This window comes from Polypterus senegalus, chromosome 2, assembly GCF_016835505.1.
Source record: "Polypterus senegalus isolate Bchr_013 chromosome 2, ASM1683550v1, whole genome shotgun sequence".
Lineage (NCBI taxonomy): Eukaryota > Metazoa > Chordata > Cladistia > Polypteriformes > Polypteridae > Polypterus > Polypterus senegalus.
Genome location: NC_053155.1, coordinates 321375525 through 321388935, shown reverse-complemented (window position 1 = coordinate 321388935; position 13411 = coordinate 321375525). Strand labels below are relative to the sequence as shown.

The 13411-nt window shown below is 45.4% G+C and overlaps 1 protein-coding gene across 1 annotated transcript in view; it reads left to right on the top strand.

Moving 5' to 3' along the window:
- The window catches only part of LOC120524644 (multidrug resistance-associated protein 1-like), a 104469-nt gene that overhangs the window by 65606 nt on the left and 25452 nt on the right, over window positions 1–13411 (top strand). Inside the window, exons 19-22 of the mRNA XM_039746471.1 lie at window positions 471–690; window positions 7068–7222; window positions 8563–8718; window positions 9521–9720. Of these exons, the coding sequence (XP_039602405.1) occupies window positions 471–690; window positions 7068–7222; window positions 8563–8718; window positions 9521–9720 (731 nt within the window). The remainder of the gene's footprint in view (window positions 1–470; window positions 691–7067; window positions 7223–8562; window positions 8719–9520; window positions 9721–13411) is intronic.

Sequence of the window (13411 nt, the reverse complement as noted above, 5' to 3'; positions counted from 1 at the left end):
TCTTCTTGAAGTTTCTCCCATCCCCACTAGAGCTTGTCTGGAGCTCAGGCAGGATGGCCATTGGGTTTCTGGTCACCCCTCTCTTTCCAAGGTTCTTCTCCCCTAACTGCTCAGTTTGACTATGCAGCCAGCTCTAGGAGGAGTCCTGCTGTTCCACACTTCTTCCATGTAAGCAGTTATGGAGCTCATTGTACTCTTGGGAACCTTCAGTGCTGTAGACATGTTTGTTTCTGCTGCTCGACACGATCCTGTCTCTCTGCTCTGCAGGCAGTTCCCTTTTATAGACAGGCCTGAGCCTTTCCTAATCCTAAATCTTATTTTCTGGGAAACACAGTATCATGGGTGTAAGGCACATGGGTATGCAGGTTTATTTTCTTACTGTCTTCTTATTTTAGCCTTCCAGAAGTTTCCTGCAGTGTTTTTCTTGCCAGCTCCACTCACCATCGAATCTGCTTGGTCCTTATTGTCAGGTTAAAGGCTCCGTCATCTTGAAGTACCTGAACTCGTTTGGCACCTTCTGGGTGACTCTCACCATGATGGCCTACATAAGTCAAAACGTAGTCTCACTGGGGCAGAACTGGCTGCTGAGGACTTGGACAGATGAAGCCAAGCAGGTTCAGGAAATGGCTAAGTGGATAGAACTCAGAGATTCACGGCTGCGCATGTATGGAGAACTGGGTGTCATACAAGGTAACACGTTTTAAACTTTAGCTGGACGTTGCATGGATTTGCATTTTATGAGTGAGAGTGGACATGGAATGATTTGGTAATGGGCCAGGAGATGAAGATGCCAGGGGTGAAACACAGTCTATGACACTGAAGGGTTAATATTGAATGTCATGACCCAACATACTAAAACAAAATCCGAAAAGCAAGCCAGAAATGTCTTCTCTGCCTTAAAAGCTCTTCCTTAAGCAAGTAGCACAACAACAAAGAGATTGTCTGTTTGTTATCCAAAGCCTTGGGCTTCTGATCCAAAGAACATCAGAAAAACATTTGACAAGAACGGGCCATTCAGCCCAACAAAGCTCGTCATTCCTGTCTTCCTAATTCCTCCAAACATCAACATCAAGCTGAGTTTTGAATGTCCCCAGAGTCCTACGGCCCACCACATCCATGTCTGTATAGCTCTCTGTGTAAAGAAAAACTAGAAATCAAGACGTGCAAGAAAACTTCTGCTTGGACTGTGTAAATGTGACCCTGAGGCGCCAGGCCGAGTAGATGGTAAGGCCAAAGTGTGGCAACTCCTGCAGTTTGTTCAATGTCAGAATCGCCGCAAGCACTGACCCTGGCAGGACCCCCAACAGGCCTAAAAATGACTGTCACAATTGGAGCCTTATGAGGGAAAAGCCAAAGAGGGCAGCTTGATGCTTAGTCTTGAGATGGTCTGTGTCCATGGTGAAGTCCTCCTCCAGGTTCTCTGGTGTCCCCCTTGCATCCCAAAGATTAGCAGTTTGGGGCTGAGGTCGAGTGAGTCCTGTGACAGACTGGCAGCTTGTCCAGGGCTCCTTCATAGCTTGTACCCGGTTCTGTTGGAATAGACTGCAGCTCCTAGCAACTCCAAAACTGGGCTTTAAATGAGCAGATGAATGTCATTTTGTGGCACAATGTCACCTGTGCCAGCTGGTTAGCAGGCACTTAAAACACTGACTAAACTGCCCTTTTACTTGAGGTCATTTTTAAAGTCATTCCTAGTGTTTGGAATTGCTGTTTTCATGTAGCATTCAGCCTCTTCATGCCCAGTGTACATTCAAGTGGCACCTGTATGCCAAGGTGACCAGAAGGAGGGTGCTGGTAAGAATGTATTTAATTTTTGAGCTGCTCCAGGCAGTGTCCAAAGTGTGGGTTGAGTTAAACATTTGACCACACCCACATTCCCAAAATGCCCTGCCCACAACTCAGAGATCACACTAAGTGGCACTGAACTTTGAACTGCCTTTCCTGAGGTTTCTTCCATTTTTCCCTACAAGGTTTTTTAGGGAGTTTTTTCTCGTCGTCTTAGAGAGTCAAGGCTGGGGGGCTGTCAAGAGTCAGGGCCTGTTAAAGCCGATTGCGGCACTTTCTGTGTGATTTTGGTCAACACGATAATAAACTGTATTGTATTGTATTGTACTGGCAGAAGCTGCATTTCTAGTCTGTAAAGGCATTGCCTGTGAAGTTGGTAGACCTGAGAATAATGTGCGTGTGGTCCTGATGCTCGGTGAGCCAGTTGTCTTTTTCAAACAAGAAAAACCTTTCAGTGTCCCTGTAGCACATCTTTAACGCAGCCTACTGTGGAATGTGTGCGGCATCTCGCGTCTCACCTTCCGCCTGGGATGAGCAGATCTGTATAGTCTATGAAGGAATACATCAGTGAAAGTCCACGTTAAATAACATTCACAACATGTTTACTGCAGTAAATCAAATAATACAATGTATTTATAACATAAGGATAATAAAGGATGAATATACACAAGTATACAGACAAAGGCCAATAACGGACTACACAAGATATAAATGTATGCTAGCATAGTCTCGCCTCTGGAGACACAGACAGACAGGCGGACACCGATGGTTCATCACCCAACACTCGTTTCATATTTACAATAGTAAAGTGCCACACACAACCCCAGTACTTCCCCAAAGTCCAGGCCCTTCCAATGCCTCTCTTTCTTTGGGCCGCCTCCACTCCTCTCCTCCCGAGCTCCGTCCTTCTTCTCACCCGACTCAAGCCATCGAATGGAGGGAGGTGGCCCCTTTTATCCACACCCGGACGAGCTCCAAGTGCCTCCCAATTAGCTTCCGCTGGCACTCCCAAGTGTGCCGAAAGTACCGGCTGCGCACCCGGAAGCACTCTGGGTGTCCCTGATCTTCTTCCCCCAGCACTTCCAAGTGTGGCAGAAGTGCTGAGGGCTTGGGCTCCTCAGGCTTTGGGACGTCCCCTGGCTGTGACCACAGGCCCCTATAGGGTTGAGCTTTTAAGCTCTGTTCCCATGGTCCCCAAAGCCACCAGGGCGGTCACCCCCTTGTGGTCTGGAGGAGGCGTAAGCCCTCCTCTGGTCCTCCTGGGCGTCCCAACTGGGTACCATTCCAAGCCACTCGCCACACCTCTGGAGAAAGGCACATAACTTATGAATTCTAATTGCTTCGTTCTCACCTCAAGAATTACCCAGGAAACATCCTTCACTCTGGACTGGCTTGAAAATCTAATCCAATCTGAATTCTGTCTTTCAGCCATTAAGGTGGATTACGTTCTTAGCTCGTTTATAAAGTTTCTAGCACCTGCATTGTGATGGCAGCTTTGAGTTCTTCACAGCTAGTGTACACGGATTGACTCCCTACACACAGGTCCTCAGTGTGTGTGTGTGTGTGTGTGTGTGTGTGTGAGATGCTGCTCTGAACCTTCCTACAGAATTTAAGACGAGAACCTCATAACCGCCACAAGCTCCCCCCCCCACACGGGTCATGGCTTCTCTGTTCCACCAGAGTACACTGCATTAGCTGACTTCATCCTAACTACTACGTTACAATCGACGTCACCATACTTGCTGTTTGGTTCGTGTTGAGTCCAACCGCAGGTGATGCTTTGTCCCAATCCTTCTGGGTCACCTGACTCTGGATATTCAGGAGGTCTTTCTTTCTTTCTTCAGATGCTCTTTTCCTTCTTTGCTTTGGTCAGATCTTGACTTTTTATGTGGTACTGCTGTTGGTCATCAATGCTTCACAGTGGTCCTCTTTAGCTCATGTAAAATTGTCTGCTTTGGGGATCAGTTGGCACCCATCCTTAGCCAGATAAATGCACTGCTTCACATTATGTGTCTCCTGCTTGGTCACCTTGCTTTACTTTAAAAGGGTGTGGCCTCGTGGTACCCTCATCCAACTCCAATACAGATGGTCTTCCTTTGTTGGTAGCCACACGCTGGGCAATAAGTGCCCTGCTATGGAGCAGAAGCGACGGCCAGGATGGGAGCGCATAGAGAGTGCAGATCTAGCGCTTGCCATGACTTATAAAGGAAGGAGTGGACGTTCTGCCGCTGGTTTCTTGGGTGCCCAACCTTTTGGTTGACAACTGGTACAAAGATTTGCCCATCAAGGTTGATTGTCGTTGCGTCACGGCCTTTTGTTCTCTGACTAGATGTTGAATAGCATGCCTGTGATGGCTCACTCTTATCAGACAAAACCCCGAAAGTGAATTCCAAAGTGGGGCCCTGTGAGGAGAACTGGCACTTTAGCTTTGGTTAACAAGCTTTGTCAGCCACCTTGTGTGCCAAAGCAAAGTGGGCAATGCCCACATGTCAATGTGTTTATTTGTACTGTTCATTTGAGTGCCACTTCATTAAAACTCTTAAGTTTTTTTCCATTGTTCTGTGATGCATCTTTAGACCTTAGTATTAGTAAAGCCTGATTAAAAAAATGAAGAAAACGTCATTTGTTTAGCAGTTACATGAAATGAAGTGTTAAGGTAAAGATGAATTTACACAAGCGGTACGTAGACTCTGTCATCAAACGTCGCATGTTATTTTCTAATTATTAAACCAAAGTCTTTGTCCCTGTGACAGCTTTATTATGGTGACTACATGCAAGTCCTCAGTTTGCATTCCAGTCACTGAACACACACTGAAAATCCAAAGTTCATGTCGCCACACGCGCTGTACACCAGTGTAGTGTCGCAGTAAAAAGAAAGAAATCCAATAAAACGTACTGGCTGATTGTGCCACTCTGCCCACAGACGCTTCTTGTCCTCTCTCTGTGTCCACGGTTTATATTTCTGTAATTCTACCCTAACCCTAACCCACCTGTCACCCTAACCTTTTGCCCTTTTCAATTACAGGTCGGTTTCTTAGGCTAGTTTGTAGTACTAGGTTGTTGTACCGTGTTAGCCATTATGAATGTAGAGAAATTGCTTGGCTTTTCTCTACATTAGGCTAGTTTAGAATTTATTGTTAGCTTTGAAGTTTTTTCTAATATTTTGGTTTGTTTTTGGACTTTTCCTTGATTGACTGTAATGCATTTAAAGCTGTGTGTGTTGGGACCCACTGGTTTGGCGTTTCCCTTTTCTCATTGTCTGTCTGAGTGTGTGAGAAGTTAAGCACAGCCAGTGACACACGTGTTTCTTTTTTAACATACAGTATGTGGAGATATCAAGATCTGATCTTCATTTCAACAGTTTCTATGGATAAAGGTGATATAACAAACATTATGCCACATTTACATTTTGTAATCCATTGCATAACTTGAATGCAAATTTTCACATGGAAAAAGTAAGTGGACCCCCACATTTATCACCACCACAAATCTGTGCAGAGGATCAAACTTCATCAGAGGGTCTCGTCCAGCCCATCATTGAAGGTAAAGCCGATGTTCCATCCAGCAGCTTTTTTATCAGATTTGCTGAGCCGTAATAAATTTAAACACCTGAAACACATGAGCTGTGTCTGCTCTACCGACTGAGCGCCGACTTTCCAGCACATCCCTTTTGTGATGGCCAATATTGTGGTGCCTGACGTTACTGCCAGTGCAGTATGAAGAGTGAAGAGCTGCAGTGAGTTCAGCTAAAGTCTCAGCCCTTTCATTTTTACTTTTTCCTTTCTGTTTTAGTTCATAACACACAAGACATCAGACAGATGAGCTCTTCTTCTGATTACGAGGTCCAAAACATGAGCGTTCCTAGTTCCTCATTGGTACATTTTATGCCTTGTACTTCTGGATGAGCATTCATTGGTTCTTCACTCATCTTCTCTGCTGCTCGCACAGCCCACCCCTCCAACTAAGGACAAGATCACACCTGCTTCATTTTATCAGAGCGAGCCGCAGACTAGTTGGAGTGAGTCACAGGAGACGTGATGTTAGATGAGCAGCTTGACAGGAGCGAACCGCCAACTGCGTCCGACACACAAAGATTCTGGGAATGAAGGCTGGGACTGAAAATGTTGTGAAATGTGAGACAGACTTAACTCAGACGTTTAGTCTTATCACCGAGGTGAGCTCTGTGAGGCCTTCAGAAAGGAGATTACAGATGCTGCAGAGTCTGGGAAGGGATCTCCAAACAATTCAAAATCAACCATTCTACTGTCTGGATGATCATCTGCAAGTAAAGAAGACTTGAAACAACTGGCTGCCCCAGCAAAGATAATGATAAGAAGATCATGAAAAGATAATGAAAGAAATCTCTAAGAAGCCCAGAATTTCATCATGGGACCTCCATGACACTGTTGATGCCAAAGTCCACCATTAGAAAGAAGCTGCGTAAATGTGCCAGCAGGTGAGAACATCAGGGCACCTAGAAGACCAGGACGTTTGGAAGAATGTGCTCCGAACAGACAAGGCAAAGATGAAGTGTTTTGGCCAAATGTTTGGCAAAAAAACAAAGTCTGCAATTGCCCATTTGATGCCAGCTGTAAAACATGTTGGTGGAAATGTTAAGTTGGGGGCTGCTTGGCTGCACAAGAGTAGGTGCGACTCACCATCACAGAGTTCTTCATTTTACCAGAGGGTGCCTCAGGATAATGTGAGGCCATCTGTCAGAAGATTCAATGACCCAAAACATACCAGTACGGCCGCCAAGGAATGGAGGGTTCTGGAATGGCCAAGTCAACGCTCAGATTTGCTATGGGGTATGAACCGGGCTGGACATGCAAGACACGCCTCAAACACCACAGAGCTGCATGGAGGAGTGGGAAGACGTTTCTCCCAGTTGATGTCTTGGAAATGGCGACTTGAGGGGGCAATGCCATCAGTTTTGTTTTCTAATTACATGACCTTTATCTATATCTGTTGATATGCCCTCATACAGTATGTTGAAAAAGACAAACCGCTCATGGCTGTAGGCCTCAGGCCTCTCTCAGGGTATTCAGGCCTTTTTCACTTTACTAGACCCAACTCCTAACGGGTGTGCTTTCCATTTTTTCTTTTTTTCCCCCAAATTGCTCCGGCGGGTCTCCTGTCCAGGAGGGGTCACAGGGGATCACAGCAGAGTAGTTTTGTAGCCATTTACAGCTTTGATGTTTACGTCACAGTCCTGGGGTCCAAGTGGCACCAATCAGTGACCACTAAATGCTCATCTCTTGTGACTCTGCTCTGATTTGCAGCTCTGGCCGTGTGCTTCGGCGCCTTCGTCTTGACCAAAGGAACTCTACAGGCCTCACGAACGCTACATCATCAAATGCTGGACAGCATTCTGCATCTCCCTCTGCTTTTCTTTGAGACGACGCCCATCGGTCAGCTCGTCAGCAGATCCACTAAGGTCAGATGAACTCCTCTTTAGCTGCCTGGGGATGTCTGAGTTTCTAGTGCCAAACCCTTTGGGTCCCTTGCAGGCCTCAGTTAATGGCTTTATGTTTGGAGCAAGAGTGGCACAGGGCCACTCAGAGAGAAGAAAAACCACACTGGTGATGTGAGGCTGGTGATGTTTGCCGTCTTTGGGCAGGACAAGGCAGGAGTCTGGGAACATTGCAGCCAAATGTGACGAGCGGTTTCAGCCAAGGTTTCCTGCTCCTCCACTTTCTCTTTTATTACATCAGCTGTTTCAGTTCAAGTGGTCTTTCATGCCCCCCAGTCAGCTGGCGCTGGAGGGGCACTCTTAGTTTTTGTGCACCGTTGTCTGTTTTCATTTGTCAATCCCCTTTCATCCCTGTTGTGAAAACCAAATGAACCAAACACTCCGCCTCAGTTCCCGCAGCAGCGCGTCTTCTGGAGTGCATTTTGTTAGACGGGGGCCGATACATTCCTACAGATGGCACACTGTCACACTCATTCTTTTAGTTAAACATGGCACAATAAGTGTTAAAAAATCCACATTGATAACAGACTGTGACAAACATACAGTGTCTTGTTGTATCAAACATCTCGTCCCACATCTACATGCCATTGTGGGGAGCAGGACGGGCAGTGCTCTGCCATGGAAAGATTCCGTCAGATAGGGAGAGTCAGTGAAGTCATGGCGGCTTGGCAAGTGGCAAGAACACCTTCATCTTCCTAACCAGGAAAACCTGGACGGCCTTCCATCTTTATTAAGGGTGAGTGTGGACTGGCCTTTCAATAGGAGGTGACACAATGTTGTGCCTTTAAGACGGGCAGCCAGGAAGCTGCCTAAGAACCCTGGGCCTTTAAGGGCTACCTAGGGTCCAGAGGTGCCAGGGCATTTGAAGTGGTACATGGGAGGTGGACAAGTGGATGAGCCAAAGTCCTGACCAGTGATAGGCCTAGCAAGGCTTGAGGGTAGTTGGCATTATCGATTGATCGATTGATTGATTTATTGAGTGAGTAGTTTTAAGATGCTGACTTTGATCGATGCTTGACCTACTGGAGGAGGACAGTGTCCTTCCACAAGTGGAAGACAGACGATATCAGACAGGGCTCAGTCTCGTCTGTATACTTAATGATTTTTTGATAATTTAAAATATAAAGCACCTTGGCATATTTTTGCTAGAATTATAAGAACTGGATCAGCATTATCTAAATCCTAAAAACGATTTAAAAGATGACCTCCAGTTTATCTGTGTCTCTGGTGGCATTTCACTTTTTCTGTATCTGACTTTATGAGTGTTGTCACAAATGACTAATGATGAGGTTTGCTCAACGCAGGACATCTACGTCATCGACGAGCGTTTCCACTACTACCTACGCACCTGGTTCAACTGCCTGCTGGATGTGATGGCAACCATTGTGGTCATTATCGTGGCCACTCCCTTGTTCGCCGTGGCTATCGTCCCCCTTGCCATTCTGTATTTCAGTATTCAGGTAAGTGTCATTGGCACCTTGGGCGACTGATGATGCAGACGCTCTTCTCCATTTCTGACGTTAGGAATCTGAGTGTGTTAGGATTGTGTGGCTGGATGCCATCACTGAAAAATGAGCATTTGCAGATAAATCAAAATGACTATAAATTACAATGTGAGGAAATCAAACTGGGTGGCACGGTGGTGCAGTGGTAGCGCTGCTGGGTTCACTTCCGGGTCCTCCCATCGTGGAGTTTGCATGTTCTCCTCGTGTCTGCGTTGGGTTTCCTCCCACAGTCCAAAGACATGCAGGTTAGGTGGACTGGCGATCCTAAATTGTCCTGAGTGTGTGCTTGGTGTGTGTGCCCTGCGGTGGGCTGGCACCCTGCCCGGGGTTTGTTTCCTGCCTTGCGCCCTGTGTTGGCTGGGATTGGCTCCAGCAGACCCCCGTGACCCTGTAGTTAGGATATAGCGGGTTGGATAATAAATGGATGGATGGATGGAAATCAAAGAGCATTGCAGTGTCAGCTGACTTCCTGACTCGGCTGCTCAGTTTGCATTGCTAGAATGAAATTCTTTTTTGGATTCCACACAACTTAATATTTTGAGCACTTTGAGCTCCATTATTTGTATGAAAATATGCTATATAAATAAATGTTGTTGTTGAATATTTTAATGGGATTGCAAACGACTGTTCAGCTTGAGGTTGGTACCCTGGCACACTGGTTAGTTCTGCTGGGCTTCATCGATGTAATGAAAATGGCGTAAACAGCCTTAAATGTCTGGCGTCCATTGTCAGGGTTGCCTGTTTCTGTGCTCCACAGAGATACTACATTGCAAGCTCCCGGCAGATTCGGCGACTGGACGGGGCTTCTCGATCTCCCGTGATCTCTCACTTCAGTGAGACCCTTCTGGGTGTTTCTACAATACGAGCGTTCGGCTATCAAGACCGCTTCATCAGTCAGAACAAAGAGGTCATCTATGAGAACCTCGTCTGCTACTACAACAACGTGATTTCCAATCGGTAAGTGCATGAAATGATCTGGGGGTGTTAGCACGGCGACATTCAGTTACCTAAAAACAATTTCTCACTGGGAGGGCCACACGTACAGACAGACCGCTGTGGGGGCATGGCAGGGATCAACTCTGGGTGGGACGCCCTACAGTCACTTAATGTGACACACATCTCTGGGACATGGGGTGAGACTAAAGCCTCCAGAAAATAAAAACCCCCAGAGACCTACAGAAGGGGTGCCAGCTTCACACAGAAACTGAGACCCAGAAGTGACCGTGGAGCCCCCTGAGCCCCCAGGGTCCTGCATATGTAAATTCATGTTACTACGTGACATACAGCAGCAGACACAGGCTTATGAGTGCAGTCACAAAGAAAGTAACTAATGCTGCGTCCTGAAAATAAAGTCAGGCACAGGAAATTAGGGTTTAAAAGAACTGTGTAAATGGCATCAGATAACAAATGTGTCACACATCTGGAGGTTTAAGACCCATAAGTCCAGGAGAACAGCAGTCCGACAGTCAGGGCCGAGGTCAGCCCTCCATGGCTCATCCCCACCGGACACCAAATGACCGCCTGTCTCTAGAAATGTGACAACTCGACAAACTGCACTTCTTGGTTTTCTCACTCTTATGTGTTGCTGTTTAAGTATTCATATCATGAATGGCATTTTGTGTTTAAAGTTGTCGTTCAATAAAATTTGTAAGATGTGCTTCTACACAGTGAGGGCTGAATATTCTAAACTATTGGGACAGCCGTCCTGGATAAGACTTCACAGGCGCCGTTATAGTGACGTGCTGAACTTTATTATAGCTGTGGGGAGTTTCTGTCAGGGTTACAGCTGAAGATACAAAAACAGCAAAACTCAAGTGACGAGACAGCATCCTATAAAACCAAACCTGAAAATGGACACAACTGCACGTCCGCCCCACACAATGCCCAGTGTTTGAGGGTCTAAGAAGGCAAAATCTGTGGCGCAGAGTGGCTCACGTAGGAAAGAAGCGGCTGGCAGGCCGAGTGGCTGAACGCCCACGTGACCGCAATACTTGGTTTCTTACTCCGAGTGTCTATCGTTCTCTGTGTAAAGAAAAACTTCCTAATGTTTGTGCGAAATTTACCCTTAACAAGTTTCCAACTGTGTCCCCGTGTTCTTGATGAACTCATTTTAAAGTCACCGTCTCGATCCACTCTACTGATTCCCTTCATCATTTTAAAAACTTCAATCACGTCACCTCTTAATCTTCTTTTCCTTAAACTGTGAAGGCTCAGCTCTTTGAATCTTTCCTCGTAACTCATCCCCTGTAGCCCCATAATCAGCCGAGTTGCTCTTCTCTGGACCTTCTCTAGTGCTGCTATGTCTTTATGGAGAACCAATCTGCACACAGAACTGTTCCTAGTAACTCCTGTCCTTGCCGTGTGTTTCTCAATCTTCTCCTTATTAATTCCTTCCATTAATTTTCCTGTGATGTTTCATGTTAAGCTTACTGGCCTCTAGTTGCTCTGATCTGCCCTGTCACCCATTTTATATAACGGGATGATATTTGCCATTTTCCAGTCCTTCAGAATCTCTCCAGTGATCAGTGACTTCCTAAACATATGTGTCAGTGGTTTATATCTGTACTCACTAGCCTCCTTATGAACACGAGGATAAATATTATCTGGGCCTGGTGATTTGTTTGATTTCATCTTATTTAATCTCCTACAATTTCCAAATCCCTCAGCACCTCCTTAGTAGTCCCTGTTACTGCTCTGAGGTTATCCACTGGCTGACTTGTGAACACCTCAGACAAATGTAAGTTTAGGGCGTCTGCTATTTCACTGTCTGTATCTTTTAATTCCCCTTTACTATTCCTGATGCACTTGATCTCCTTCTTGACTGTTCTCGTACTATTTAAAGAGTCTTTACGGTCGTCTCTCTCCTTATCTCCAGCTGTCTTTTAGCCTCCCTGATATCCTTCTTAATGGTTGCTCTCATGTTCACAAAAAAAAAATGGATTTCAATTTTGATCTTGGTTGAAATATTTAGTAGTTTTTAAAAGCGTTTAATTCTGATACTTTAATCAATTTGAATACAAAAGGATAACAAGAAAAACAAAAGAATATTTTATTTAAGGTCAAAATTTAGTTTTTAAATATTGGATTGAATTTTTTCTTAGTCTGATCCCTTTTTTTTTTTTTTTTTTTTTTATAAAATTGAAAACCATTTACGGTCTTAACCTTTATTTGTAAATGAAGTCCACGTGCCTATCCTTCTCCATGAAATCTCCGTCACTTTCTTGTAAAAGTCCTCCTTATTTTCCTTTCGTTTTTAAAGTCTTCATTTTCTATTTTGGCAGTCAGTCGGAACAAAAAATAAAACTAAACGGCCCGCTGCAGAGCACTTGACTTTCTGATGTCGCTAACTTATTGGCGCCTCTGTGGAGAAGAACAGCAACAACGAGCACCTGTTGGGCTCACGTGCGCCCCCTTCAGGGTGGCACGCTACTGTCTGCCTCACCCTGTGCCTTCTCACTGTGGTTTTATGGTGGATCAGCAAATTAAAGACATCAGCCAGACTGTGGAAAGTCAGGGTGTATAATAGACGTGTCTGCAAATGTTATGTTGGTGACGTACAGAGAGACAGCGACAGGCATGCGCCAGCTGTACACATCAAGTCCGTCGGTGTAGGAGGAGAGCGCAGTCCAAGGTGAGGTGAAGCTCGTCGCTGCCGCACCTCGCGTTTCTCGCCTGCATTTCAACAGGAAATGCGCAAATTCAGCGGTTTTGACTATCAAAATTATTGGAGTCACACAGAAAACAAAATTATAGCACAGACCAGTGGACACGTTTGTTTTATGTTATCATTATTAGTTTTTGTACTTTTCATGATGACTGGTGAGGCTCTGCCACCCTGACCGCAGGTCCCTGTTAAAATGACTGTCTGCATTGGGTGGTCTGTAACACACTCCTAAAATCAGACCTCTTTCCCTAATATTTTCCAGGTGAAGTCCCAACGTCCTCACTAAGATGGGGCTCATCATCCAACTGAAGACGACTGACATTTAAATCCCTTTTTGACATAAACAGCCACCCCACCTCCTGTTCTGTTCTGTCTGTCCTTCCTAATAATGTGTATCTCTCTGTTACACTCACTCCCATCTGTGTTATTTAGCCAGGTTTCCATTATTGTTATAATATCATAATTCTGCTCCACTACATACGACTCCAACTCACCTTTTTTTTTTTGATACTTCTAGCATTAAGGCAAGCCATTTTTAATGTGTTACTCCTTCTACATTTAAATGTTTACTTAGAATTTACATTTCTGTGCATTTTTATTTCTACACCATTGATTGTTCCTCCGTGTTCAGTTCTAAACCTGGCCTTGTCTTAAACTCCCTGCTAAAATCCTCGACTAGCCTACACGTACGCCTCTCCAATACATTGGTGCCCCTCCGGTTCAGACGTAACCCTTCGCGGGGGAACAGGTCCCATATTTTCTTCTTATTTTATTCTTTATTTTTTACATATTTTATTCTTGTGCTAATCGCTGGAAACTTTGACCATGTGACGCTGGACAAAACATTACCTGCCGTCTTCCAGTATGTGGACTGTAACACCCAGGGAAATCGGACTATTGACCTACTGTATGCCAACGTTAAAGACGCATATGGCGCCACCCCGCTGATCATAACCTGGTTCTGCTTCAGCCTCACTACAAACC